The sequence below is a fragment of the Thermoascus crustaceus genome, assembly GCF_041956765.1.
Source record: "Thermoascus crustaceus strain CBS 181.67 unplaced genomic scaffold VTN00scaffold_7, whole genome shotgun sequence".
In the NCBI taxonomy this organism is placed as follows: domain Eukaryota; kingdom Fungi; phylum Ascomycota; class Eurotiomycetes; order Eurotiales; family Thermoascaceae; genus Thermoascus; species Thermoascus crustaceus.
The window spans coordinates 1,070,524-1,096,942 of record NW_027192533.1 but is presented as its reverse complement, the minus strand read 5'-3'; the positions used below and the strand labels follow the sequence as shown (position 1 = coordinate 1,096,942).

Sequence of the window (26,419 nt, the reverse complement as noted above, 5' to 3'; positions counted from 1 at the left end):
AATACAAGATGGTAAAGCCCATCCTGTAGCATTAATAGTTTCAATTGCAGTCACCCATTCACAATTTCCAGGCTGCAAAAGAGATGGACGACCGTATATCTCAGCCCTAGTTACTACCTTAGTAGTAGCTATCAGGCCCATTGCAAAGCCAGTCTCATCAAAGTTGTAGATATCTTCCTGCAGGATGACGTCCACACTACTCCGCAGAAGTTGCATGCTGTTTGTCTCTCTGCCCGCATCCGATCCCATAATAATAGCCACCGTCCAGCTGGGAAACATGTCCCGAGAGTTGCAGGGGGCGGCACAAGAAAAATTGGGAATGAGTCACACAGATAGCCGTCTCTTCCGCTCTGTGGGACATAAGTCCTGCTTGGGAATGTAAAGTGTAAAGTGTGTATATACCTCTATTGGTTCCCCCAACGGACCGGACCGGACCGGGCCGCCTCGATGTCATCTATCCACCTATTCCATCCATCCATCCGGGAGGTGGTGCAGATGCAGATTCTTCCAGATCGGATGGCATCGAAGTGGAGTGGAGAGTTGTGGGATAGACGCGGCGGCAGAAATTAGGTTAGACTGAGATGATCTGACCTGATCTGTAAATGTGTGTCGATAAGATGGATGGATCGATCGAGGTAATAGCAATCATGACAGTCCTAGTTCTACGAATGCCAATGATGAATGGAGAAAGAGGTCCACAGTTTGTATCTCTATGTTATGGCGACTTGATATGTATACTTGCATGATTCCAGTAACCTGACCTGAATCTATCTCTTTTGATATATATGGAGTGATGAGCAACAAGCGATATAAATGATGAAAGGAGCTTAGTTCAGGCACGAAAAGCGGAAAACCTAGTCAACAACACTGTTGGCCGCGTTCTCCTTTTGCTCCTCCTTCGACGACTCGATCTTCGTCCCGTCAAACAGGTTCTGCAGCACCACCCGCAACTCACTCAGGAACCTGGTCACCTCCTCCTCCGTACCCACAGTCACACGCAGGCACCCTTCACAGCCGTACTCCTTACCGCGGAATCGGACCACGACGCCCTTCTTCTCCGCCATGGCCTCGTACGTCGCCAACGCGGTGACGTTACTGGGCTTGCCGCCCGCGCTGGCAGGCTTGTCCAGGATCTCGACCAGGAGGAAGTTCGCCTCGGTGCCGCCCAGGAAGCGGCCGACACCGGGGATCTTGGGGAGCTCGGACAGCATGCGCTCACGCTGCTTGATGATCTTCTCGCGGTGAGAGTTCATGACGGCAAGGTTGTTGGGCGCTAGAGCAGCCTTGGCGAGGGCGCTGGTCGGGCTGGAGATGTTGTACGGCGCCTTCAGGCTGTTCAGGAGCAGGGCGATGGGGGCGCTGGTGAAGGCAGCTCCCAGTCTGATACCGGCGAGGCCAAAGGCCTTGCTCAGCGTCTGCATGACCACCAGGTTGGGCCACTCCGTCACCCACTCCGCAAGACTGGAGCCCTCGGGCGCGAAGTCAATGTAGGCCTCGTCGACCACGACGACTCCGTTCCACGTCGGGTGCTCCAGCACCTTCTGGATATCCTCTTTCCGGATCAAGTTTGCAGTTGGGTTTCCGGGAGAGCAGATGTAGACAAGTTTAATCGTCTCATCCGCGGCGAGGGTCTCGTTGATCTTGTCCGGCTGCAGCTGGAAACCATTGTTGACGTCCAGTGGCACCTTGACGATGCCCACATCGTTGACATCGGCACTGACAGAGTACATGCCGTACGTCGGGGGGCAGGTAAGGATCTTGTCCTTTCCAGGAGTACAGAAACATCTCAGGAGAGCGTCGATGGCCTCGTCCGAGCCGACACCAACGAAGAGGTTCTCGGGCTTCAGGTCCTTCTGTGTGTGGGTGTGGGTGTTGCGAAGCTGGCAGAGCAGCTGCTTGAGTTCGATCTGGTGCCTGAAGTGCACGGAGAATCAGCAACTCAGAAACACTCATTTCCCCATTGTCTATATCTAGAAAGCACCAGAACTCACGGATCGGGGTATCTGTTCAGGCCCAGGAAGTCGATATCCGGCTTCGACGAACCAGTCTGAGCACCATCCACCGTAGACAGCTCGAGCGCACCCTCACTGTTCAGTGCCAGTCCCGGACCGTAGGCATTCTCGTTCGCGTCGAGCAGAACGTTCGTCCCGTCATCTTTGTAGTCACTGACTCATTAGCCTCCCGCACCCGAAGGAGAGAAGATCCCGACAGGATTTCGGAGAGCAATTGGGGAAGACACACTCTCTTGCGCACCGGTATGGCTGCAATTTCAGAATATTCGGGCGCGCGCATTTCGACAGGTCAAACGGCGAGGTTCTCGGAGCCATGGTGCCGGCGTGTTGTTGTCGGAGATGTCTGGAGGAACTTTTGTGGTGGGGTGGCGGGGAGCGTTGGATGATGGATGCGGTGCGGTCTCGGAGGTCTGGAGCGTGAGGGACATGATGATCTGCACAGCGCTACAACTCATCACCCAAGCATCGAGGAGCGTACGCTAAGGCGATCATGAATGCTAGGACTTGGTGAGATGCTTATCAGCAATTAGAACGCTTAGAAGTCTCCGTGGGATGTTATTCTAGTTGAGAACTCAACGGCACCGCAGTCTCCGTTCCTTTCTGTGCGAAACGTGCAGTGTCCAACGATGTGTACAGTACACAAGTCACGCTCGCAGTGATATCGTAACTATGGGGATCCTTCAAAGGCCCAATGGCTTACGATCTTCAGCTGCACAGAAGTTGATATTTCCTAGTTCCTGATGGACTGTTGATCAAAAGATAGATACATGTATACTACAACATGCTAGTGCTTCATGCCAGTTTCAAAAGACCACCAAACGCCTTCAATGGTTCAGCATATCTATAACTTCCCTTGCCCTTCTTGCATTCTGACAACTCCCAGGAAAAGAAAACGACGCTTCATGGATATCCGTCGAACAACAGCGTTCATTGATGACCCAAAAAACACATGCCGCGGAAGACCTCGAACGAACGAGACTACTCCATTTTCGATTTGCTCTTTTCTGTTCCCTCGACCGGAGCTGTTTGCGCCGGCTGCTTCCCGGAGTCTCTGTATTTCTCTCGCTTTTCGCGGATGTAGCGCCAGGTCCTTCCTAGCCCTGCGGTAAACAGGCCTTTGATGCTCTGCATTGTACTTGGCCATTGTATGGTCTTCTTGATCGAATTCTGAACCTCCTCTTTGAGATGGTCGTCAGCAGCTATTCTTCGGTCGAACGGTCCGCCTTGTCGCCGGTGGATCCTCTGCGGGTCTTCGTCGGTACTTTCCTCGATCATCTTGGTAAATTCTGCGCGTGGAATTTGATACCGCGACTGGTACTGGAAGTATAACTTGTCGCGGAACGCTTTTGGCAGTCGACGGACCATGTTACCTCGCTTGACGGGATCCATATCTTGAGACAGACGCATATTCGCCTCGGGATTCTCGATCCAATCCCACTCGCTACGACGCGGATCGTTGAACGTGACGTTGGGCAGGTTCTCGATCAGCGGCGCATACAGTCGTCTAAAGTTGGTCATCTGGTTGGAGACGATATTATTGACCTTTCGGGGATTTTCAGCCGGCAGTGACATTCGAAGGTCTCCCATATAGCTGATCCCTGCAATGGTGCTGTAAAGCTCATACTCGGTGAACTCTGGAGGCAGCAGCAGCAACGCCACACGCACCGCAGAGAGCAAGTTCATTTGGTTCGCCAGTCGCACTCTCGGATGGTCCCGAAGAATCTTCACTGGTTTGTGCAATCGACCCGCAAGGTACAGCGTGTCCCACTCGCTGAGGTCTCTGCATAGGGTATCGAGATTCACGACACCGTACTTGATAAGGGTCCCGTTAACGGTGACAAAAGGATTGAAATATACGCCCGCTCCCCACCTGTCCTGCGTCTGTGAGACCACGTAAGACCCAAGGGAGCCAAGTCCCGAATAGTGATCACGGTGTTCATGGAGGTTGAGTGAATGCCAATGCTGGGTATAGGACACTCCAAAGATAAAATCGATCATTTTACCTTTGCCTTGTTGAACAGCCTGGATTGCCTGTGGCGCAGCTGGATGACCTGAGGTAGAGCCGGACGGATTGCTCGTCTGGGTGAAGACCCCCGACCCATATGCGAAAGCATATCGAATTGGTGCCCTGAATTTCCAGAGAATTTGACGCAAGGCTTCTTTAAACTCTTCATTTATGATCATATGCTGGTTGACGCCAAAGTTCTTCGACGGAAGCTCGGAGAATGCAGAAATCGACAGGTTTGGATTCTCATCCCAATCCGGGGCCAACTGTGGGTAAGAGGTAGAGAACGGTGCGGTTGAAGATGGAGAACTAGGAGGATTGTTCGCCGGTTTTGACTGAACATTGGGAGCTTTGTGAACGGTCGGTTCGAGTCCCGGAGGAAGACCCCCGCTAGAAGGGCTCGAGGAAGGCTCAGTTGTGAGAGAGCGGATGGAACTTGGAGTGCGTTTGCAACACCGCGGAATGGGCTGCACATGGCGTAGTAGCCGCGCAGGCGACCCCGTTCCGGAGTATAGAGGGAGAGTCTAAGGAAGATGCGGTCAGCTCATGCTCGTGTCTGCAAAAGGTGCGATGGAGTATTCCTCTTACGGAGAGTTGTCGCATGGTAACGGCTAGAAGAAAGAACGCAGAGCACAGCAGAGGCTGTAACTGAGGGGCAAAGAAGCTGGCATTTGGGACAGGACTTCAAACCATTTTTTCAGGGGCGAAAGACAAGATTAAAGTGTACAGAGCGTTATGGACTAAGAAGCAAAGGACAGTGCTTGGTAATAGTCGCAGCGACAGAAGCACTGACGTACCGCCAGAACCGGGCTCGGCGGGCGTTCCCGGGCCCGAGGATCGGGTCGCCAAGCCGCGCCCAAAATAGCTGAGTCACGTGACCTCGCTCCTCGCGTGCGCGCCTCGGGCAGACCCAAACAATCGTTGTAAACAGAGAGCCTACGAGCCTACAAACCCCCTGATACACGGCTTTGGGGCGCTATCTACACGGCTGAACTGCATCTGGTCTCGTTTTTCCGATTCTGTCTCCTCGGGGAGACATTTATCTGAACCAATGACTCAAAGAATGGAGACCTTCGCGGCCCGCCTGGCCAGCTTCGATGTCGCCCTACCCCCCGCAAAACGAAGGACTTCAAGCGCAAAAACTGCGAAGCCAATAACCTGGCCGCACCACAGACCTTCACCCGCCGAGGTACTTGCTGCCCTGGAGCTCCCTGCCTGACAGCAATTGACTGACTGGCGTCATAGCTGGCCCATGCGGGTTTCTACTACAAGCCCTATGAGACCAACCCCGATAACACTGCATGTTTCCTTTGCGAGAGAGCCCTGGATGGATGGGAGGAAGATGACAACCCGATCACAGAGCATTTGAAGCACTCCAGTGAGTGCGGGTGGGCGATCATGATGGATATCCAGCAGCGCTCCTCCAATCCCGCCGAGATTGAGGACCCGACGAGCTCCAGGATAGTGGAAGCGAGAAAGGCGACCTTTGGGTCGGCATGGCCACATGATGGGAAACGGGGATGGGTGTGCCAGTCGGACAAGGTATGCCAATGGCGTCCTGCACTTTAGCTCTAATGATTCCTCTTCTAATCTGTGGCTTTCTCCGATAGATGGTCGAAGGCGGCTGGTACTTCTGTCCCACTGAAGAGAGCGCCGACTTGGCAAGTTGCGCTTATTGTAAATTATCGCTCGACGGATGGGAGCCGAAAGATGATCCATAGTGAGTGTGCATCCCCGTTGTTCCTTCCTCAGACTCAGCTAACTGCTTTAGTTATGAACATTATCGCCGTTCTTCAGATTGTTCCTTCTTCGTTTTCGCGCAACCACCCGGCAAGAAGACGAAAGCGCCGCGCTCGAAAAAGTCCCGCACATCCAAGGCTTCTCGTCTCTCAACACAATCAGTCGCTACAGCCGTCTCCGAAGCACCAGCAGCGGCTTTTGACGACATGAACGACCAGAGTATCATTTCCCAATTAGATGCTAAAGCGACAAAGAATACCAAGAAATCTTCGAAGTCGAAAGCCAAAGGCGGCAAGGCGAAGAAGGAAGACCCGGTTGAGGTGGGAAGCCAGATGGACCTGGACAGCAACGACGGAAGACAACCTGAGATGTCCAAACCAAAGCAAACAACACGAGGAAAGAAGAGGCTGAGCAGTGAGATGAGCGAAGATGAGCAGGGCCGGGAATACATGGACAACCCCGTTCAGCCCGAGCCCCCTGCGAAGAGGAGGGCTACGAAGTCCCGGAACAGCGTCCAACTAAGTACCGTAAACGAGACTGTGGAAACGATTATTCCCGAAGAACCTACATCAAAAGCTGAACCCAAGAAGAGCCGCAAGGGTACTAAGAAAGGCAGTTCATCGACTCGAAAAGCATCTCGGACTTCAGCTGCGTCAAAAGCTTCTCTAAGGTCTCGCGTACCTGACGATGCCGATATAGATGCAGCGCTTTCCGAGATAGATGCAGCACTCGAGGCCGATCTCTCGCGCCATGCGCCTGATAATTCCGAGAGTCAAGCCGCAGAGGCTGCTCCTGATCAGTTCGTCGGACGCAGCTCAGATATATCCAAGTCAAGGAAGAGATCAACCACCGCCTCTAAAGCACATGTGCGAGAAACGAGAGAAGAATCGGACGACGTTGAGGGCGCTCAACCTCAGGAGGAACTGAATGCGCAGAATGAACCCGATGAGATAAAGTCGGAAGAGAATGAAATGCCACCTTCGAAGACAAAGCCTCCAAAGACCGCAAGTAAGCAAAAAGGGGCAAATAATAAGAAATCCAAAGCGCAGGACATTCCTAGACAACCTGAATCTACAGCTCGCAACTCAGAAAGCTTTAATACGGCAGACGGTACATCCACTGGTCTCGAGCATCATGATTCATCTGTATCTGTTGAGATCAAATTGAGGGACCCAACACGAGAGTCAGACATGGAGCCTGCAAGCAAACCAGCACCGAAGAAAGTTTCAAAGAAGAAAGCCACGGCAGGCAAAACGAAGAAGACTGCCAAGGCAACCAAGATGGCTACTGGGCCGACTGAGTCGGAATCCGAAAAAGAGGAACCCGTCGCTGAAAATATCGAGGAAAGGAGGCAGTCCACCATCGAAAACAATGAAGAGGAGACTAGACCAAATGCCGAAGAAGACATGCCCCAGCAAGATTCGAACCGCCAGAGCGGTGTGCGCAGGTCATCGAAAGTACCTCCGAAAACTACCCGGAGATTTAGTGATATCTCTCAAGAACATAGGGCACAGTCCATTTCAGGATCGCGGGCGCATGAACCTGATGCAGTACAGGATGATAAACCGTCGTCTCCGGTGGCCCCGGCTCAGAAGAGTACGCCATCTCCCTCACCCCAGTCTTCTGACGCGGAGAACAGACCTCCATCCACAAGGCCCTCCGTGACGCGCCCTCCTGTTCTGTCACCTTCCAAATCTCAGACAGTCCGTGTGCCCCTTGCAACCAACACGCCGGCCATGTCGCCGTCGAAGCGACAGGCAAATACGGGATACCTGAGAACACCGTATCCGTGGAATCCCGTGGATATAGAGGAGATACTCTTTGCAGGATCTGTCGATAAGGAGAATGTCAACCTGACCAATATCCTTAATGGAGCTAAGGCGGATTTAAGCAGCCCAGAAAAGAAGATGACCGTCGAGGAGTGGATCTCCTGGAATGCAAAGAATGGAGAAGAGAGACTGAAACGCGAATGCGAAAGGCTAGTGAGTCTATTCGAGAAAGAAGGCGGACGGGCAATGAGGGCGCTTGAGGGAATTGAATGTATTGAATGAATTGAACACTTCGGGCTGAAGGCGGGGGGGCACTTGGAACGGCGTTTGTTGGCAAGAGGTCTTCTTTCTATTATATTAAGGAGGGCAATGTTTGGACATAGTCTGCGAATGTCTTGCGCGGTATAAACACTTTGCTGGATTTAAACAATTAATCCATCTATAAAGACCACCTGAACGCCATGGGTATACCGTAGCTCTTATCATCATAATTTGGCATCCCAACCAAATCAACATAAATCCCCATAACTGAAAATAAATAAAGAAAACTTCATGCAATAATCCCAAGTCTTCCCTCCCAGCTCTCTTCCTCTTGTTTGATTCCATCTTCTCCTTCCTTGGCTCTCCTCCGCTTCTCGTTCCGTTTTCTCCTCTTCTCTTCCCGTTCCCGTGCCTCCTCCTCCTCTCTCTCCTTAAGCCTAGCCCCCAGATCCAGCTGCCATGCCTTCCGCTCCTCTTCCTCCTTCACCCGCTTCTGGTGCGCTAAGAATCGCAGCCGCGCCCGCACATCTTCAACCGTTGCCCGAACAACTTCCCCGCTCTGCCCCGTCGCAATCAGATGCTGCTTGCTATTCAGATGCTCCACCAGCTGTATGTTATCCTTGAAGGTCAAATCACAGTCGGGACAGTAGAAACCCGCTCCCTTGCCCCTCTTGCCGACCGCCGCACCCGCGGGGACGATGGTCGTCTTGCCCACCATGGAGGCGACATCGAGCCGCTGCGACCGGGCCGCGGTCGCCTCCAGGCTGCTGTAGTCGACGGGGGCATGGTATTTCTTGCCCGCGAGCTTCGCCTCATATCGGGCCTTGGACTCGGCTTTCGCTTTGGCTTCCTCCTCCTGGGCCTTTTTGGCGTATTCTTCCCGGTCCCAGGTCTTGCGGAAGGAGGTGTCTGAGGAGGGGGTGCCGTAGGCGGAGGCTTTGGGTTTGTCGGACATGGTGATTGATTGATGGTGATGGATGGGGATGGCGATGACGTTTGGGGGCGAAACCCCAGATGAAAGTGAAGGATTGATTCCTCGACTTCAGGAATCGATCAAGAATATAGGAAGACCGGCTGGACACTCGTAAGATATTCGGTAAGCAGTCGTTATGGGGCCATTGGAGGCAGCGTGGATGTCGTAATAAGAGGTGCAGTTCGTCGACGGTCTTTGATGCTGGAGTTTGGAGCTTGTTGACGACGGAGCTCTAGCAGCCTCTGCGTGGCGTGTGGCTCATGCCGTTGCGCCGCCATCGGCCGCATGCAAGGGCATGCAAGGCCCTCTCTCTCCTCCTGACTCTCTGTCCTTCCAGCTCAAGTACATTTGCTACGTTTCATGATGGGTATTCGACTTGCATGGAATTATTGCGCATATACCACGTATCTATTGAACTTTGAGAGCTTGTTTCGTCCTATTCTAGTATTGTGAAAGATCCGCCTGCGCCCCTCTGCCAAGTACTAGGTATTTCCCTAGATATTTCCTTCGTAACGACAGTTATAAAAGCCTCTTATTCAGCCATAATTGCTTGGATATTTGTCCACAAGCATCCTTTTGATTGATTTGATCATTTGCATCCGCTCGATCAAAGTCAGACAACTGTTCCCTTATTTAGCATCACGCCTGTTTGTTAAGCCAGTGGTCTCAGGCAACACCATTTCGTTGAACTATATATAGTTGGTGCCAAATTGTCTGTCTTCACAGAACTGGCGGCTGTTCATATAATTACTAAACGTTTTTTCAGACAATTAATTGCCATGGAGAGCTTACCAGCTCAAGAAGATGCAACAGCCCCAGCCATACTACCAAGGAACAGTCTGATGGGCTTACCGACGGAGCTGCATCTCCACATTGCATCTTATCTCCCATACCCTGATGCCCTGGCGCTGAAGCATACCTGCCGCCACTTCTACTCCATTGTCTACACGGGCGTCCACCTCAAGGTCGACTGGCTGGTGGAGCGCTTCGAGCTGAAGCTCGAGTGTCCGATGGAGAGGTGCTCCTTCCGGACGGACGAGTCGTTCTGTAACTGGCGGATCAGGAGGATCATGGAGAGGCGGAGGCGGCATCTGGAGTGTCCGCGTGTCCGTGGGGGCTGTCTGGTCGTGCAGGGGAGAAGCTGCCATGCGGATTTGGTTCCGACATGGTTGAAGAGAAAGGCTAGGATAAGGGCGTTGAGGAAGTTGGAAATATGGGGAAATGAAGGTTTGTGTTGCGTATTGACTGCCATCTGTTCTTCCTATAAGACAGCGGGTGCACATTTTGTCCACGCTCTTAAAAGTTCAAACCTGCAGCTAACCACTGGTCTTGATGCTCCCTCCCATTCAGCTTTGATTATAGGTCTGCTTTTCCTCAGTATTAATTTCTTCTGGCACTTCGTTGCAAGGTATGTTTGTGCTTCTACACTTAAATCGGGTTTTGGTTAACACGAAAACTCTTTGCAACCTCAGATATATCTTGCCTGCGAGATCAGGAATAAGTGCCTTTTGAAAATTGTCAATTCGCATTCCTCATTTCCCTTGCCACAAGGCATTCACATCCTCTTCTTAGGCCGTGAAGTCATTTTCCTTTCAGTTCGGTTTTTTTTTCCCTCAAGATCATTCGTCAGGCGTTTGTGAAGCACAACTGAGCTTGGGCGCAAGATCTATGAAGCTTGAAGTTTGTACTTTCTTGCAAACACTCTAAAGCATTCTCGCCATAGATTGAGCGGTCCCATCCGGAAGGGGTAATTCTGTCCTTCTTTTCTACCTCGATCCGGCAAGGAAAGTCAAGCTATTTACACTTGGGGCTCGGGCTTCCATAACACAAAAAATAGCTTGACTCCTGACATGTTATCTGAGAGGAACGCAGAATTCCTGTCAATACCTTCGTGTCTTCTTACAAGGATTTAGTGAGTCCACAATGGAGTCCTGAATTAGATTCATATTTAACACGCATGGCTTACAGAATGTGATCATAGTGATCAGTGTTTCTAGAGGAACAGCTTCAGCCTACGTTGCTCCCGCGCTCAGACGAAGTCTACTACCGAGGACGATCATCTTCATCTGATTCGTCGGAGTGCGAATTACCATGTCAACTGAAGATTTCAGCGTTTTCTCCTCGTGAGTCTTATTGATTCCTGAAATATGACTGTGGTTATAACACATTGTCGTTAGGTCTCTCGAGGACAATATTGTCACTACTGTTGTCGGTACAGGACAAGATGTTCGAAGCTTCAACATCCATCGTAATCTGCTCGCATCATGCTCTTCGGTCTTCAATACGATGCTGAATGGTAACTTCTGCGAGAGCGGTCAATCCAAAATTGAGTTATACGAGGACTCTCCAGATGCATTCTCAGTCTTCGTTTATTGGTTGTACAGAGGTGCCTTACCACGTGTCGAACCTGAGTTTGGAGCTGTACCTACAGGTATTCGTCTTTGCCGATAAGTTCAACATTCCAAGTATCGCAATTATGAGCTACAGGATACTACGAGACCAACTCGAATCTGGTTTCCCTCCTTTGGAATTCTTAAGGGTGCTTTACTCCTACGGAGCGGTGACATCTATACTCCAAAAGTATGTCGTTCAAACGTGCCTCTACCAGCTACAACCTGCTACTGCTACACCGGAAGTAGCTTTGAAGATACTGGAATGGGCGGGCCGGAGTGAGAACCCTTCGAGATTACCGAGGAAGTTCTTAGTTTCAATGTTCATGGACCTTAACCTGAAAACCATGGGCCGGTGGGTCCATCGAAAATCCGAGATTTTTCTCCTGAATTTGCTTCCTCACGGATTTCCCCATCAATAGCCATGTATCTGGAGGCAACTCGTGGCTCTAACAGCGTTGAAGATCTCACGACTTGCACTACGACCGTTGATAAGCCCGAGGTAAGTCTGGGTTAGTTGAATTTATTATTTCACATGACCAACATCTTGTCTGATTGAAGCCAATGAAGAGAACGTTTTCAGATACTTTGAGTAGTCATTTGAACACGTATCAGGATTTGATCAATCTTCTCAAAGCGAGCCTCAAGCGGATGTTGCGAAGCAAGGGGCTAAGAGAATCAAGTCCGCCACAAGAAGTTCGTTGCCCTCGAAGAAGGATAAGGCTAACAGGTCTCATTCGTTGATTCATATGATTGAAGGCTTCTATTAGGAACTGGAGTTCTAGGATGGTCTCTATTTGCTACTCGCGATGCCTTCATTTTTGACACTGCTGTATTTAGCTTTCCCAGCTCTTGATGAGTGGTGCATCTAGTCAACCCGGAAAAGTCCGAAGGGTTGTCCATAGCAAGCAGTACTTGATGAGAAATAGATCTATGGATGAGGAACACATGAAATTCCCGTAATCAGCCGGTTCGCAGATTGTGCAGAACAGTACATAGAAGCCTGAAATAATTATCCGCAGGATAAAATCATGATGGTAGTAAGCTGGCAACATAGCGGAGATCTTTCCTCTCCCTTTTGGACATCGTCCGCGAAGCGTCAAGTCCTTCCCTCCTTCAATAGCTCAGTCACCGTGACCACACGGTACCCCCTGCGCTTCATCTCCGGAAGCACCTTGCGCAGCATGGGCGCGGTCCAACTCCTCCGGTCATGACAGATAATGATAGCCCCGGGCCTCAGCATACTGAGAATATGCTTGGCATTGACCCTCCAAAGAGGGATCTGCGGATCATGCGGGTACACGCTACCCAGAACGAGCTGATACCCCAGCTCTGCCAGGACCTTGCGCATCCTCGAACTGAAGAAACCCGACCCGGGCCGGAAGTAATTGGGCGGCGCATTCACCCCCTCAGATGCATAGACATCGTGGATTTTCTTCTGCACAGTCCGGATCTGCTCGACGAGCACGCTGTCGCTCAGCGACCGCGACGGCTCGTCGTGCATGGCGTGGTTGCCGAGCTCGTTGTCGTTGCGCACCAGATCGCGCAGCGTCTCTTCGCGCCCGGGCACCTGCGAGCCGATGACGAAGAAGGTCGCCGTGACGCCGTGCGCTTTGAGGACCTGCAGGATCTCATCTGTGTACTCGGACGGCGCGTCGTCGATGGTCAGGGCCATGATCTTTTTGGAGGTTGGTACCTGCCATAGGACGTCGGGCCATCGGCGCTGGAAGTAGCGGATCAGAAAGGTGGGTGGTTTGTAGACAATGTAAAGAGGTATGATCAAGCATAACAAGACGAAGACGAAGACTAACATAGCGGGCAGCAGGGTTTTTTGAAAATGAAAGGATGATGAGTCTGCAGAACGATAGCACAGAGACAGCGGACGCTGTTTAAGACGAGGGGCACGAGCCGACAACATATATGGGCTTCTGTAGCAAAGTCGCCAGAAAACCCATTAGAAGCAAAAGAAATCATCAGTTATGCCTGCGCACTTAACTGCTGCAAGGATGAGACTCGGTTGGAGTCTTAAAAATAGAATAGGGAGCGATCTGGGAGGATCTGCTACAGTCGCGAGGTCTAGGTACGGACTAAGTCTTGCTTGCAACACCGATAACATCTAGATACTTACCGCTAAGGCTATCACAGGCGTCTTCCCAGCAGACACCAGGCGCATACAACATAGACAGTATCCAGCCTTGCTCAAAATGGCTTCCTTTTTGTTTTCCATGTTGCACGATTATTACATGTCTAGCATCTCTGACAGATGCATGCTCTCGTCCTTCTTCCTCGTACGATAGACCCCTACTGACCTTCACTGGTTATAGGTCTGCCGATATTTGGCACAAGCAATTATACCGATCCGCGCTGGACCCCGGATCCAAATACCCGCGGGACATGGGGCCTCATACAGACCTGCGTGATTACGCTGGGATTGTGCGTGTACAGCGCTCTTCACCTCAACGTCTTTCACCGCAAGTGCGGATGGTGGATGAAATGGTGGATCAGAATCAAATGGATGGTGATTGCGTTACTAGCACCTGAGCTCGTGGTCTACAATGCTTGGTCGCAGAGACGGCAGGCCGTGAGGATCGCGAAACTGCTTCGAAAGCGCAGTGGACAACAAGAATCGGAGTCGTGCGTGACTGCTTTGTACAGGCGCTTTAAGCAACGAGTCCGAGATAGGTATCTGGACCAGGAAAAAGGTCTTCCACATACTAGTGAAGAGCAAGCTCCTCTCAACAAAGGTCCAAATGTGCAGAATTACTGTGTCGAGTCTCGTTCTCACGTCTCAAAGGTGCGATTGAAGGACATCCCTCTTCCTATCCTAACGTCTTCAACTTAACTGCTAAGTTCTTGTTTAGCCATCATCATCCTCGTCAATTACTTTGACTGAGTCAGAAGAATTCAAAATAACGCATGGCTTCTTGATCGTCATGGGCGGCCTTGTGATAGATATGTCGCGCGACGAAGAAAGAGTCTGGTCAGAATGGTGCAATACACTCACTGTCACTCCCGCTTGTGTTGAAGAGTGTTTCGGAAGGGAGGCCTTCAGAGACATTGATCTTCAGTTTCTCTTTCTTGAGAGTATCGATGGTCGAAGCAAGGTAAATCGGCTCGCCAAGTTCTTCGCCATCCTTCAAGCGACGTGGTTGTGCATACAGTTCATCGTACGGATGCATCAATCACTGCCAGTCAGTCTGTTGGAGCTTAATACTTTCGTGCATTCACTCTGTGCTCTGATATTTACGTACTGTGGCACAAACCCGGGGAAATAGACGACCCCTTCGTCATATATACACACGAGTCGCAGGCACTTAAAGACCTCTGGGAAACATTACGAAATGCTGTCTCTTCACGAAGATGAATCTACGGGAGCGAAAAACATAGAATGGACGCCTTCGTATACGCATGCAAGCTCTGAGACTCTAATGAATTTCTTCCGTGGTCGAAGAGGAATAACGCTCTGTCCCGGCAGCGGAGAGGGCTGGTACATCTTTCGAGAAAATAAAGAGAGATGGCTCTTCTTCCCCAGGTATCCAAGTACAAATAGATTCCGATTGAGAGTTCGGGGAGATCGAAGGCACACCGTGCATCTCGATGCTGGACAGCGTATCCCTGAGAGCGGGAGCACATCGACGGTCAATGTATATCCTATAATGTATCGCTCCCGGGAATTACATGTGACAGTAAGGTCGGACAGTAGTGGATGGGTCCCTAGCTCTATCAACAGAGGACCCCTGTATACATTCATCCAAGTTATCCCTCTCAACAGCACATATGGTACATTCATCGCTCATCTGGAAAGTCACTGGTCAAGATCTCAAAGTGGTCTATGCCCATGTCGCAATCTCTCAAAAATTTGTTTCAACTTATTATGTAAGGACAAGGGCATAAAATGCCAATCTGCAAAAGAAGCTTTGGCAATCTACCTCCTACCGTACACACTTCCATAGTACCTATCATACGTAAATGCGGAATAGCAAGGTGGAACGTGGATTCTTTTCGATTCGATCCATTTCAAGGAATTCAAGTAATAATGCCTACTGGTCTAGCAGTTTGTTTGGCTGTGTCGCATCAACGCCAAGACCTGTCGTCTGCTGAGGTGCTCCGTATACCAACTTTGACGTCACAGCTACGCCAGGCATGGGGACTCTCACGATGCACATCTTGCTCAACCGGTTTCAGTAGAAACTTGAATGGTGCTGCAATGGACGTCAGTCCTCCAAGTTGAATTATTCAGACGGGGAATATATAAACCCCTTTAACCTCCTCGGTTCGAAGTAGCTACCATTGAAGTATTAAATCCATACCTTCTATTTGAATATTCAGTTTTCCACTATATTTGAATACCTTTCTTTTTGGAGCAATAACTTAACGCTGTCTAGTAAAACCTACCACAATGTCGAGCACGATCAAGACCAGCTCGGGAACACAACCCGTGGACCCCTACAAGGCGAAAAACTACGAGAACCCCCCGCTGGACCAAAAAGTCAATGACCTCGTCCACTTCATCTCGGAGATCAAGTACGGCATGTTGACCACCAAGGCCTCCGATGGCGACCATCTTACCTCGAGATGCATGGCGCTGGCGGGGAAGGTATGTACACTCTTCAACACACACACACACATATATATATATGTATATCTCTGTCTTGGAACTAATACACGAAAACCCAATCCAGGAAAACGGCGGCATCGACCTCATCTTCCACACGAACCTCTTCTCCGGAAAGACCATGGACCTCACCGTCCACCCGCAAGAGACCAACATGTCCTTCCTCGACCCCGTCTCCGGCTCCTGGGCCTCCGTATCCGGCTCCGCCTCCATCCTCGCGGAGCCCGAGATCGTGCACAAGTACTACTCTCCGACGCTGAAGGCCTGGCTGGGTGACCTGGGGGACGGCGTGCATGACGGCGGGCCCAACGACCCGCGCATCGGAGTCATCAGGGTCGAGGCGAAGCTGGCGACGTATGTCCTCGCGGCCCGGGGTGCCATCGGCAGGGCCGTGGAGACGGCGAAGGGCGCCATCAAGGGTGAGACGCCGGCGATAAATAAGATCAGGGAGCTGAGTGTGGAGGAGTTGGCGCAATGTAAGTCGAGTTGGATGCTGCTGCTTAGTGCAGAAGTATGAAAAGGGGGCGTTTGCTGACCTTGTTACTGCAGGGCGTATGCTTCACAAAGGAGAAAATGAGCCTCAATAATGTCGACACTGAAGCTCTTCGCGGGTTTGTGACATCGCAGTAGGGGGCGTACCGTCTTTCATGGTCTTTGTATTATAGGATTACGACTAGTAAGTATCCAATGGATGAAACACCGTCAAGTCATAGTGATGGATAATCTTTGAATCTGAAATGATCAATTTAGAACTATTCAGGCATTACAACTTCTCAAAGGAGCATTCTTAGGAGCACTTGTAGAATGGCATGTGATTAAAATAGAAGAGAATCGGTTAGCAAACCCCAGGTGAAAACAAACTAAACAACCCAAGCAGTAAAACCGCTGCTCCCATCCTATGGGTATCACAATTTGTTAAAACCCGCCAAGAACTCCTAGAAAAGCATATGTGAGGCAAAAATGCGTGAGAGCAGCTGAGGAAGCTCTTCCGGAAGACTTTTGTCACAAAAATAACATTGGATTATTAGATCTAAATAGTGTGTTAGTGGTATACTCCATGAGGACTAGAGGAGGATCATACCAGTCTCAGGGGAGTACGCGGCGGTGCACGGCCATTGTGGAGGCGCATTGCAATGGCCTTGTTTGGAGTGGCTTGCAGTTTACGGTATGCCTCGCGGATGTGTCTTGGTTCGATGGGAGTCTTCCCTTCTTCAGGCGGATCGAATAGACCAGTCTCTCGCTTGCGTTTCTTGGTGTTCTCGCCATTTCCGCTGTCCGCACCTCCTCGACGATTCTTCTCCCGGTCTTCCCGCTCCTTAACTTTCAGAGCCTCCTCAGTTAAGGTCTGCACAATCTCGAAGGTGAGGAAACCAAGAATATCGACAATGTCATCATTCGGTTTGGACTCAGTAACGATGCCGAAACCAGCCCACTCTCTGAAGCGCTTGCCCTTGCGGAAAGTGAACGAAGCCTGACGGCAGTCCGACCAGAAAACATATTCTTCTTTGGTCATGTTCTTTGTTCGCTCGTCCGCATTGGCGAGACGTTGGAGGGTAGCATAATTCTGCTCCTCTTCTTCCTCATCCTCTTCATCTTCTCTCTCTGGAACCTGGACAGAATAGAAGCTATTGACATCCCAAGGCAGGCCAACCTTTGCTCTTTTGTTTTTGGGCTTTGCAGCAACATCTTGAGGACCAGCAACACCAGCGCCAGCAAGTGGATCATCGGCAGCTGCAAAGTCTGCAGCATCCGCGCCCCCCTTATCGTCAGAGTCCTTCACATTTTTGCGGACGTCCTTCCAGGAGAGAAAGGTCTTGAGACGAGAGACTTTGGCTTTGTCGTGACGAATCAGGAAAATAAGGTCGTCAGTTGAGATTGAACGGACACCACGTCGAGTAGCCAAGGCCGTGCTACGAGCAAGCTATCACTGAGTCAGCAACGGTGTTGCGACTGAGTTGTGAAAAGATAGAATTGAAGACAAACCATTTCAATGACCTGCTGACGCACGATCTCCTCTATGAGGGTAGTCGTTTCTACAGAAGGTTCGGCAGTCTCTCCAGAGACGAACATCATCTGGCAAATAATGTGAGCAAATCTAGTCCTGAACTCTGACATTGTCTCGATGTCTTCTGGGTCCGAGTCCGTGTCCTCATCACTATGGACCGTGATTGCTGTTTCTGGCGAGGATAACCGGTCCAGACCATCTTCAGTGCCGATGCCTGAAGGTGAAGTCTGGCTATAGTGATCATCAAGAACCGTCTGCTGAAAGGGATGGACTGTTTCGAACAATTTGGCTGCAGGGCCTTGAGGTGTCCTCATCACACGTAATTCAAGGAAAGGGTAGCTATCCCCAGTATTGACAGGATGCGAAAAGTGGTCCATGGTTGCAACGAAGATGTAAAAGAGCAAGAGGATAACGAGGACAAGTGCGGTAGTGGCTATCCAAAGTACAGACACAGAAGAGAGAAAAATAACAGAAACTTGAGGGGGCAAGGAGGTATCATGTTGAATACAAGGTCGAAGAAAAGTGAATACAGCAGACAATGAATAGACATCAATATGACTGAAAAGGCAGAGTATTCACATTGCCATCCATTCACCACCTTCTTCATCACTCTTTTCTGCGCTGTTAGGATGTAAAACCGGGAGAAAGCAGACAAGAAGCAGATCATGTGTGGCCTTCAATCAATAAAAAGCCCGTATTAATTGTTTACAGAAACACAGGGTCAAGAAAAAAAAATCTGAACCAGGAGCATCCCAGGCAGGGGAGCTCCATATCAATCCTGTTTGGCAATCCTTATCGGACTGCTGCTTGGAAAATACCAGAGGACATTTATACCGGGTAACCTCGGGCACAGAAACGGACAAAGAGGTGGCTCCAGAAATATGCCAGAGAGACAATCGAGACTGTAGTGGTGATGAATAGGGGCTTACCTGCTGGATCTCCTGCCGGTACTTCGGAGAGCGTTCAGTCATGGTGACAGCGTTCGGAAGCAATAATCTGACACAACTCCTTCAAAATCCTCTACCTCTAATAATTATAATCAAAAGAATATAGTACGAAAAGAGTGACAGAACAAATGGCGTTCTCTAGAAGCATGAGACTTGACGCGATCGTGGAGGGTTGCCATGGACGTCGAAGGATGTCGGATCTTCGTTGATCCGTTACCGAGCTCCCGCCGCATTTGGCGGGGTCGAAGCTATGAAATTATTCTGTTCGGACAACCAAGTTTAAAGTCACAGAAAAGTTGTCTCAGTCCCTTCAAGATGCTCTATCTCGTGGGTTTGGGTCTCGCTGATGAGACCGACATTACTGTACGTGGGCTGGAGGTGGTCAAGAAGGCCGAAAGAGTCTACCTTGAAGCGTACACGAGCATTCTACTCGTGGACAAGGAAAAACTAGTGAGTTCCCCAACTTCTTGGGCACGCTACTCTCTTCACTATTTTCGCTTGCTAAAGAATGTCCTGGTTCATCAGTAGGAAGCTTTCTATGGACGCCCTGTCATTGTAGCAGACCGAGAGTTGGTCGAGAGTGGGAGCGATGAGATTCTCCAGGGAGCCGACAAAACGGATGTGGCATTCCTTGTTGTCGGTGATCCATTCGGGTACGTGAATGATTATCGGAATAGCTTTAATATAGGTTGCGATGCTGATTAGCTTCTCAAGTGCCACCACCCACACGGACCTAGTCCTTCGGGCCCGCGAATTGGGCATTCCCACAAAGACCGTTCCCAATGCATCAATAATGTCGGCCATTGGCTGCACTGGCCTGCAGCTCTATAACTTCGGCCAGACTGTGAGCATGGTGTTTTTCACCGAAACGTGGAAACCGTCGTCCTTCTACGACAAGGTCAAGGAGAATGTTCAGTTGGGCCTACACACTCTCGTGCTGTTGGATATCAAGGTCAAGGAACAGTCGCTAGAGAACTTGGCGAGGGGAAGAAAGATATTCGAGCCGCCGAGGTACATGACTGTTGCACAATGTGCGAGTCAGATGTTGGAGACGGAGGAGGAGCGTAAGGAGGGTGTGTATGGGCCCGATAGCCTCGCCGTAGGAGCTGCAAGAGTAGGCGCTGCAAACCAGAAGCTAGTTGCTGGTACTCTGAAGGAGCTGACGGAGGTGGACATGGGGCCGCCACTGCACAGCTTGGTACTGCTTGGAAGGAGAACACATGACCTGGAGAGAGATTATATCAGAGAGTTCGCTGTGGACCAGGCGACCTTTGACGCCAGTTGGAAGAAGGGGTACGGTGCAACTTCCTAAGTCTGTGTCGGGCCGTGCTCGTCCTTTCTTTGGCATCATCGGTAAATTAATATTCACGTTTGATTGTGGCCATATGGGCCAACATTTTCATTCTGTGATACTATTCCGAAGAGGTTGTGCCTCGTACGGCAGATTTTGTACAGCACGTGACAGCGCGTCGGACGAAACAGCAACGCTCGAAGCTTCAGAAAAGTGATCAATCACCCTGCATGGGGCTTCTCCGTACAGCCTTGCGTTAGTCAGAATTAGAACAATCGGGTCTCTCCCCTATGCCAGCTTTCCTGGGGACTTCAATGGCTGATGTCTTGTTTTGTGGCAATTTCAAAGTATGAGAATTGGTCGTTCCTAAACACCGCTGCTTCAACACGCGATCTTCATTCGTGAACTTCTAAGCGGGAGCCGTTCAGCTAACTCCAGCTCTTCCGGCTCAAGTCTTGAGGACGACTAATCTGACCCAGCTCCCGTACTGAGTAAGAATGCCGGTCTACCTCGTCCACGGCTTTCGTTGGCCACGGGTTGGCCTAAGCGGCATCCGGGTCTTCATCGTCATTCACAACCTCGAGGATGCGGCTGCGGAGTACCTCCAAAATCCAACCTCATCGCGCCTAGTCATCGACGCTTTCAAAAAGGTGGCACCAGAAGCAATGGCGCGCCTTCCCGACCTACGACTCATCGAGCAGTATGATCCTGAGGATCTCAGCGACGCTGCTGTCAGCCAGCCCTACGCATATGTCGCGGGGAAGGTGCTCACGCTGCCAGAAAATGGCATCGGATTCGATGTTGATGAGCTCAAAAACCAGCATTCAGAGCTCTCAAGCGCGCTGGAAGACCTTAGAGACAAAGTCGCACCAGACGAGAAGGTCGGGTGGTGGGTCGTTTACAATGGGGATCCCGAGAGAAGATACCCCGGCATGGACGAGGAATACTCAGACGATGAGTCTATTGGGGTTGAATCGGAGGGCGCTGAGCCATCGGAAGAACCGAAGGTAAGCTTCTGCTGAGCGAAGGGTGATTACTGCAAATGGATCGCTAAATAATAGCAGGAACAGGGTCCGAAGAAGTCAGAAAAGTGGAAAAGATTGTTTGGGAAGAGAGCTTAGGCTTCTTTGTTCTTGCGACAGATGAATGACGATGTTCAAAGTATATTTTGTTTTTTTTGGTATTTATTCACATTTCTGTGGATAATTATCCTCATTATGACCATCATCAAAAGGAAACATCTCACATCATGCGAGTTGAGGGGCTGCATGTCGAAAATATCTCCCCTATCTTGAAACTAATTTGTCGCGTTGACTGCTCTAATGTTAATACTTAGTGTGCATGGGTCAAGATAGCTTTTTTGGCTCATTGTTTGTGTCGGGAGGTCTTGAGTTTGATGTATACAAGTGCTCAGTTGATAGGCTACCCATTCGAATGAAGCTTCGAGTCAAAAACACGTGCCATCGACTGGTGTTCGTATGCTTGAGATAACAGCGTGACTTCCCTCGTCTAGAAAATATATTTAATACAGCAGAAGTGTCTTTAAAAGCAACATTTCAACAAGAACCTTTGCTGTACCTCATACAATCTGCTGTGTACCTTTGCCAAGCGGCAGCTGATCCTAGGAATAAGGCGGTGAGTCGCGGCAATATTACAATCAGGGCCATCCGCCGCGAAGCTGCATCGGAGTTAGGAGGAAGGCAAAGCTTTAGAACTACAATTCTATCAACTGCTGTCCGGACCGGAAGCTCCCCGGCTTACACGGATCTTCCGACAGGATGGTGCTCTCTTTTATTCTGATACAGAATCGCCAGTGAGTGCGAGCCTAGACCGTTCGGCCTCTGCGCTGCTCACGGAGGACTAATTCCTGAACAGGGGTAAGACGCGCCTGGCGAAGTGGTACGCTCCTTACAATGTGAGTATGCATAAATGCAATTACCCCAAGTGAATCAGAGCTGACAAGACTCATTTGCAGGATGACGAGAAAGTGAAGCTAAAAGGCGAGGTCAGCCATCCCGTTCCTCCTGTCATACTTCCTGTCCCCGATCTGGTCTCCTCTCTACCTCAGTCGACCGCTTCAAACGATTAACGATCCTCCAGGTTCACCGCCTCGTTGCACCCAGAGATCAAAAGTATCAGTCCAACTTTGTTGAGTTCAAGCGCAGCACCAAGATCGTGTATCGGCGGTATGCGGGGCTCTTCTTTTGCGTATGCGTGGATGCGAACGACAACGAGTTGGCATATCTCGAAGCAATACATTTCTTCGTAGAAGTGCTGGACCAGTTTTTTGGAAACGTGTGTGAGCTGGATCTGGTCTTTAATTTCTACAAGGTACGTAGTTATAGGCTGTCCGCCTGGGATAGCGTGCTCGCGTGGGCGTGAACCATACGTGGAAGCTGGATGGACATGATTGAGGAGATCCAGGGGCTAATGCTGTGAGCTTCGTTATCCACAGGTCTATGCGATCCTAGATGAGGTCTTCCTTGCAGGCGAGATTGAAGAGACCAGCAAGCAGGTCGTCTTGACGAGACTGGAACACCTGGACAAGCTCGAGTGATCTCTTGATGGGATTGCGACCAGTAACATTGTCAGGTTCTACAGAGCATTCTCACTTCTGCCGCTTCATTACGGTTGTGTATATTATCCCAGTGTAATTTATCACTGTCTGGAGTTGGGGCTTCTTTTTCCTATTACCGTGACATCATCTCGAGCGTCGTTGGCGGTATTATCGCAGAGATCAGGGACTCGGATTGATCTTTCTATCAACTTTAATGTTATCCTTTTCTGCAGTCTGTGTTATTCGATACTGTAAACAGAGAGCCATTATTGACTTGACAAGTCTGTCAATTACTTATTACATACAGCTTCAGGACTTGGCTGGTGGTATCAATGAATTGAACGAGGTTCTGCCAAGAGCCGAAGGTTATTTCACGCCTCCCATAAGACGTAAGGATCTCCTATCAAAATGACAGGGAAGAATCAGAACGCAAAGCCTGATAGGATAGAGATAGGCACATTAAGCTAAAATAAGGTAGACTGCTAAATTCTAGGACAAAAGAGGCCCATAATACTCTGTATGGTGATGGTTATGGCCAGTTTGCTGGATATGGTGGGCTGCGATTTGCCGGAACGGAAGTAGCGGCGATGATGTGATCGAGCTCACAATTCAAGTCACGAATGGCGCGAGTCCGCCATAACGATACCGACATCATTTAAAAGCCGAGGAGTGCCACAGCTCAAAGCTGGTCCTGACTCAGAATTTGCTACGACTTTTGATGGTGTTTCTTCTACAAGAAACTTCCACTTTCCTACGTGAGAGCAAGATCTCATGCGACCAGCATGCAGATGGCATCATTGGCATGTGACTCGACCATATCACTTATCGATACGATGCAAGGAGATGGATGAAGGATTACCCTGATTTGTCCAGCAGACTACGAGATCTTCGACAAGTCGAGATGTGTCTCAATGGGGCGACGATGTTGCAGAATTTCGAAATTACTATCGACGGGTTACGAGCTTCCGACTTCGCAGAGTCGTACCCGTCTCGAGTTTACTGACCGGAATCATGAATGCTGAAAGACGGCACGATTACACCGTTACATACACACCGCACGTTCGAGCCTTGAGGGACACAAGGGAGGGACGGAGCTCCCGATGGGCGGTGGGCGGATTCTAGAAGAGCGCTGATGGCGGGATAGGATCCTTTGCGCGGTTTGCTTCCTGATCAGCGGTGGGCGCCAAGACCTGCCAAGACTCGAGTCTTTCAAGATAATCGCGATCGACTGGCGGGTTGGCCAGACCCTGGAACCTTTCATATCTTTCGATTCGAGACCAAGTCGCCAGAGGAAATGACGGTCCGCGGGCGGGATAGGGAAGGCTGGGAAGCAAGCAGAAGATGCCACTTGTGCTCCGCTACCCACTGCAATAACCCTGGAGGTTAGGATCCCTGAGTCCCACGGGATACACAGGTGCTTCTGCAGCGGAAGACTTGCAGATTGCCAGCTTTTCTGGCGAAACCGCCAGTTGAGGAGAAAATGAGGGTGCCAAAGGGCATGTTACAGAGAAACGATGTGATATATACACGGGAACAACAGGAGGGTGAGAGTCACAGCCACGATGGTGCGAGTCCCTGAGGGCATTGTTTGCCCTTCGGAGTCCGCCTCGTGTTGTTCTACTGCGAGTGTCCGGAGCGTCGTCTGTCTCAACTCGCGTCCGATCAAAAAGGGGCCCGGGCCTACGGGTCCAGGGTCCGGTCCCGCTCGACGTCAGCCGTTTCAAGCTGAAGCTTGTCTCCGCCGCGCCTCCGTCCGCCAGCCAATCAGCGTCGGTCTCTGCCGCTGGCCGCAAGGAGGACGTACCTGTTTTATTGATCGTCGCTCTCCACAGCCGTCCATCACAACAAAGGGTACGCGGCCTTTCTGGTGGAATGGCCCTAAGTGCGGCCGGGCATAGTCGTCAAGAATGGTCCACGCGGCCTGCTATGCTGGCTTTCGATTGGATTCTTGGATGATGCTTCCACGGTTAGTATCGACTCTCCCCTTTAGCACCCCCCAACTGCTGCTGACCTCGCTGGCTTTCGTCCTCAGCCCTTGGTAGGGCCCCTGATAATCATTCCCTGCTGCGTCTGGCTGTGCGTGACGTTTTGCCAAGAATATCAATTCTTTTTCCCGGTGGTGGAAAGCCCCCGCTACGATGATCGGAGTTCGTGCTTCCTCCTGGAATGGCTATGGCGGTTGCCACCCTTGTTATCGGAGTCGAATAATGCTACGTAACTTGTATAGGACGTTACAGTACTTATGTATGCAGTTCTTTTCAGGGAGCTGCCTTGTAGTTCTTCATCTTCTGCCCATCCTCTTTATACACTTACACCACGCCAGTCTTTCCCTTCCCAGAAGACTATTCTGTGCTATATACTCTCATTCTCTAATTCAATTTATTCCAAATCGTATTCTGTGTACACATATACATATACATCTTAGTTCTTTGGATTTTTCGTGTTCACAATGTCTTTAATGTACGCCGACAGCCTTACGCCCCAGCCATGGACGGATATCTTCACAGACGACACCTGCATTGACAGGCGGAAGTGCCACCGGACTGTGCCTATGAAGGTCCTCGCCCTCGGAGTTGGAAGAACAGGAACTGCCTGTATGTCTTTGGATACGGACCAAGCTTCTCATCGGTTCCCGTGTTGCTAACAATTGGATCAGCTCTCCGTGAGGCCCTTCAGAGACTCGGATATGTCAACACCTACCACATGATGTGCGCGAGCGTTGAGAACCCTCCCGATTGTCTGATGTGGCACGATGCCTTGCGAGCCAAGTACGATGGAGTGGGCGAGTTCGGCAGGAAGGAATGGGACCAGCTTCTGGGACACTGCCAGGTACAACAAACTTTGCTTCTATGGAGCGCCAAAAAGCAATTGCTGACGAAATCTGCGTACAGGCAGTCTGTGACTGGCCAGCCTGCGCTTTTGCAAAGGAGCTCATTGAGGCATACCCAAATGCGAAGGTTATTCTCACCACGCGAGACGTGGACTCTTGGCATGCGTACGGTATTCCCTGGGTAGTTAGTTACTGGGCATTCTAACTGTGACTCAACAGGTCCGTGATGAAGACCGTCTACTGGCGTGTGAGCGACCCTGAGCACCGCTTCGTCTCGCACTTCAGCTGGGCCGCCAGCATGTACTACCCTATGCTGAAGAAGTTTTTCGAGACTTTCTTCCGTGGAGATTTCCCCAACAAGGGCAAGCAGGTGTATCTGGAGCACGTCGAAGAGGTCCGCAGACTGGTTCCGCCAGAGAGGCTGCTCGAGTACAAGATCAGTGATGGATGGGGCCCGCTGTGCGAGTTCCTTGGCGAGGAGGTGCCGGACACGCCATTCCCTCGTGGAAATGACATGGCCGACTTCTACACTCGGTGCAGGACCCGGAACAGACGGCAGATGATGAACGCAGCCCTGCACGCTGTCACTATGGGAGGGGCGTTCTTGGCTGTTGGAGCTGCTGCGGCTTTTGCATTCAAGCGCTTCGTCCGCTGAATCCCTGCATGCTGGGCGACTTTTTAGTGCCCCCATGGTTCATCAGGAAGTGCGCAGGCGCCAATGATCAGCCATGATGTTTCTTTCTTTCTCTCGGGCTTTCAATCGCTTGGCTCTCTTTTTATTTGTTCTGCGTCTACTTACTAGCCCCTCCAGGCACTACAGAAGCTGTAATAATGCTGTCTATTTCGTGTTTTCTGTTACATTTTTTGAGAAGCCAAGAAACCGTTGAGGGATCTTGGGAAGACTTGGGCATGTTCGATGTGTAATGGCGTTTGATGGGTTCATGTGGGGAAATCTGTCCTGTCTGACTAGATACTTTCCCAAACCTTTGACACGGAATAATAGAAATTGTCTGTTCTGTATCCA

At 50.5% G+C, this 26,419-nt stretch overlaps 12 protein-coding genes across 12 annotated transcripts; 6 read left to right on the top strand and 6 right to left on the bottom strand.

Annotated features, from left to right (window-relative positions):
• Positions 1–854: 854 nt before the first annotated feature.
• VTN00DRAFT_9393 (uncharacterized protein) lies at positions 855–2,327 on the bottom strand (the record flags this gene model as incomplete). Its single annotated transcript, XM_069436348.1, has 3 exons — positions 855–1,914; positions 1,992–2,165; positions 2,242–2,327. 3 exons carry the CDS (start codon positions 2,325–2,327, stop codon positions 855–857), a joined length of 1,320 nt encoding a protein of 439 aa, XP_069284978.1.
• Positions 2,328–2,990: 663 nt separating this feature from the next.
• On the bottom strand, positions 2,991–4,620 carry VTN00DRAFT_9392 (uncharacterized protein; the record flags this gene model as incomplete). Its single annotated transcript, XM_069436347.1, has 2 exons — positions 2,991–4,541; positions 4,606–4,620. The coding sequence occupies 2 exons, from the start codon at positions 4,618–4,620 to the stop codon at positions 2,991–2,993; spliced, it is 1,566 nt and encodes a 521-aa protein (XP_069284977.1).
• A 460-nt stretch (positions 4,621–5,080) lies between these two features.
• Positions 5,081–7,808, top strand: VTN00DRAFT_9391 (uncharacterized protein; the record flags this gene model as incomplete). The annotated part of the gene is made up of 4 exons (XM_069436346.1): positions 5,081–5,206; positions 5,263–5,559; positions 5,628–5,737; positions 5,789–7,808. 4 exons carry the CDS (start codon positions 5,081–5,083, stop codon positions 7,806–7,808), a joined length of 2,553 nt encoding a protein of 850 aa, XP_069284976.1.
• A 268-nt stretch (positions 7,809–8,076) lies between these two features.
• VTN00DRAFT_9390 (uncharacterized protein) lies at positions 8,077–8,742 on the bottom strand (the record flags this gene model as incomplete). The annotated part of the gene is made up of 1 exon (XM_069436345.1): positions 8,077–8,742. The coding sequence occupies one exon, from the start codon at positions 8,740–8,742 to the stop codon at positions 8,077–8,079; it is 666 nt and encodes a 221-aa protein (XP_069284975.1).
• Positions 8,743–9,608: 866 nt separating this feature from the next.
• On the bottom strand, positions 9,609–9,908 carry VTN00DRAFT_9389 (uncharacterized protein; the record flags this gene model as incomplete). Its single annotated transcript, XM_069436343.1, has 1 exon — positions 9,609–9,908. The coding sequence occupies one exon, from the start codon at positions 9,906–9,908 to the stop codon at positions 9,609–9,611; it is 300 nt and encodes a 99-aa protein (XP_069284974.1).
• A 2,341-nt stretch (positions 9,909–12,249) lies between these two features.
• On the bottom strand, positions 12,250–12,963 carry VTN00DRAFT_9388 (uncharacterized protein; the record flags this gene model as incomplete). Its single annotated transcript, XM_069436342.1, has 1 exon — positions 12,250–12,963. The coding sequence occupies one exon, from the start codon at positions 12,961–12,963 to the stop codon at positions 12,250–12,252; it is 714 nt and encodes a 237-aa protein (XP_069284973.1).
• A 2,586-nt stretch (positions 12,964–15,549) lies between these two features.
• On the top strand, positions 15,550–16,352 carry VTN00DRAFT_9387 (uncharacterized protein; the record flags this gene model as incomplete). Its single annotated transcript, XM_069436341.1, has 3 exons — positions 15,550–15,747; positions 15,833–16,241; positions 16,315–16,352. 3 exons carry the CDS (start codon positions 15,550–15,552, stop codon positions 16,350–16,352), a joined length of 645 nt encoding a protein of 214 aa, XP_069284972.1.
• Positions 16,353–16,789: 437 nt separating this feature from the next.
• VTN00DRAFT_9386 (uncharacterized protein) lies at positions 16,790–18,741 on the bottom strand (the record flags this gene model as incomplete). Its single annotated transcript, XM_069436340.1, has 4 exons — positions 16,790–16,795; positions 16,847–17,686; positions 17,749–17,838; positions 18,700–18,741. 4 exons carry the CDS (start codon positions 18,739–18,741, stop codon positions 16,790–16,792), a joined length of 978 nt encoding a protein of 325 aa, XP_069284971.1.
• Positions 18,742–19,032: 291 nt separating this feature from the next.
• On the top strand, positions 19,033–20,029 carry VTN00DRAFT_9385 (uncharacterized protein; the record flags this gene model as incomplete). The annotated part of the gene is made up of 3 exons (XM_069436339.1): positions 19,033–19,167; positions 19,246–19,370; positions 19,432–20,029. The coding sequence occupies 3 exons, from the start codon at positions 19,033–19,035 to the stop codon at positions 20,027–20,029; spliced, it is 858 nt and encodes a 285-aa protein (XP_069284970.1).
• A 476-nt stretch (positions 20,030–20,505) lies between these two features.
• Positions 20,506–21,129, top strand: VTN00DRAFT_9384 (uncharacterized protein; the record flags this gene model as incomplete). The annotated part of the gene is made up of 2 exons (XM_069436338.1): positions 20,506–21,015; positions 21,073–21,129. The coding sequence occupies 2 exons, from the start codon at positions 20,506–20,508 to the stop codon at positions 21,127–21,129; spliced, it is 567 nt and encodes a 188-aa protein (XP_069284969.1).
• A 657-nt stretch (positions 21,130–21,786) lies between these two features.
• On the top strand, positions 21,787–22,565 carry VTN00DRAFT_9383 (uncharacterized protein; the record flags this gene model as incomplete). The annotated part of the gene is made up of 5 exons (XM_069436337.1): positions 21,787–21,821; positions 21,884–21,923; positions 21,984–22,013; positions 22,109–22,339; positions 22,464–22,565. The coding sequence occupies 5 exons, from the start codon at positions 21,787–21,789 to the stop codon at positions 22,563–22,565; spliced, it is 438 nt and encodes a 145-aa protein (XP_069284968.1).
• A 2,449-nt stretch (positions 22,566–25,014) lies between these two features.
• VTN00DRAFT_9382 (uncharacterized protein) lies at positions 25,015–26,050 on the top strand (the record flags this gene model as incomplete). The annotated part of the gene is made up of 4 exons (XM_069436336.1): positions 25,015–25,159; positions 25,222–25,394; positions 25,457–25,560; positions 25,615–26,050. The coding sequence occupies 4 exons, from the start codon at positions 25,015–25,017 to the stop codon at positions 26,048–26,050; spliced, it is 858 nt and encodes a 285-aa protein (XP_069284967.1).
• Positions 26,051–26,419: the final 369 nt, after the last annotated feature.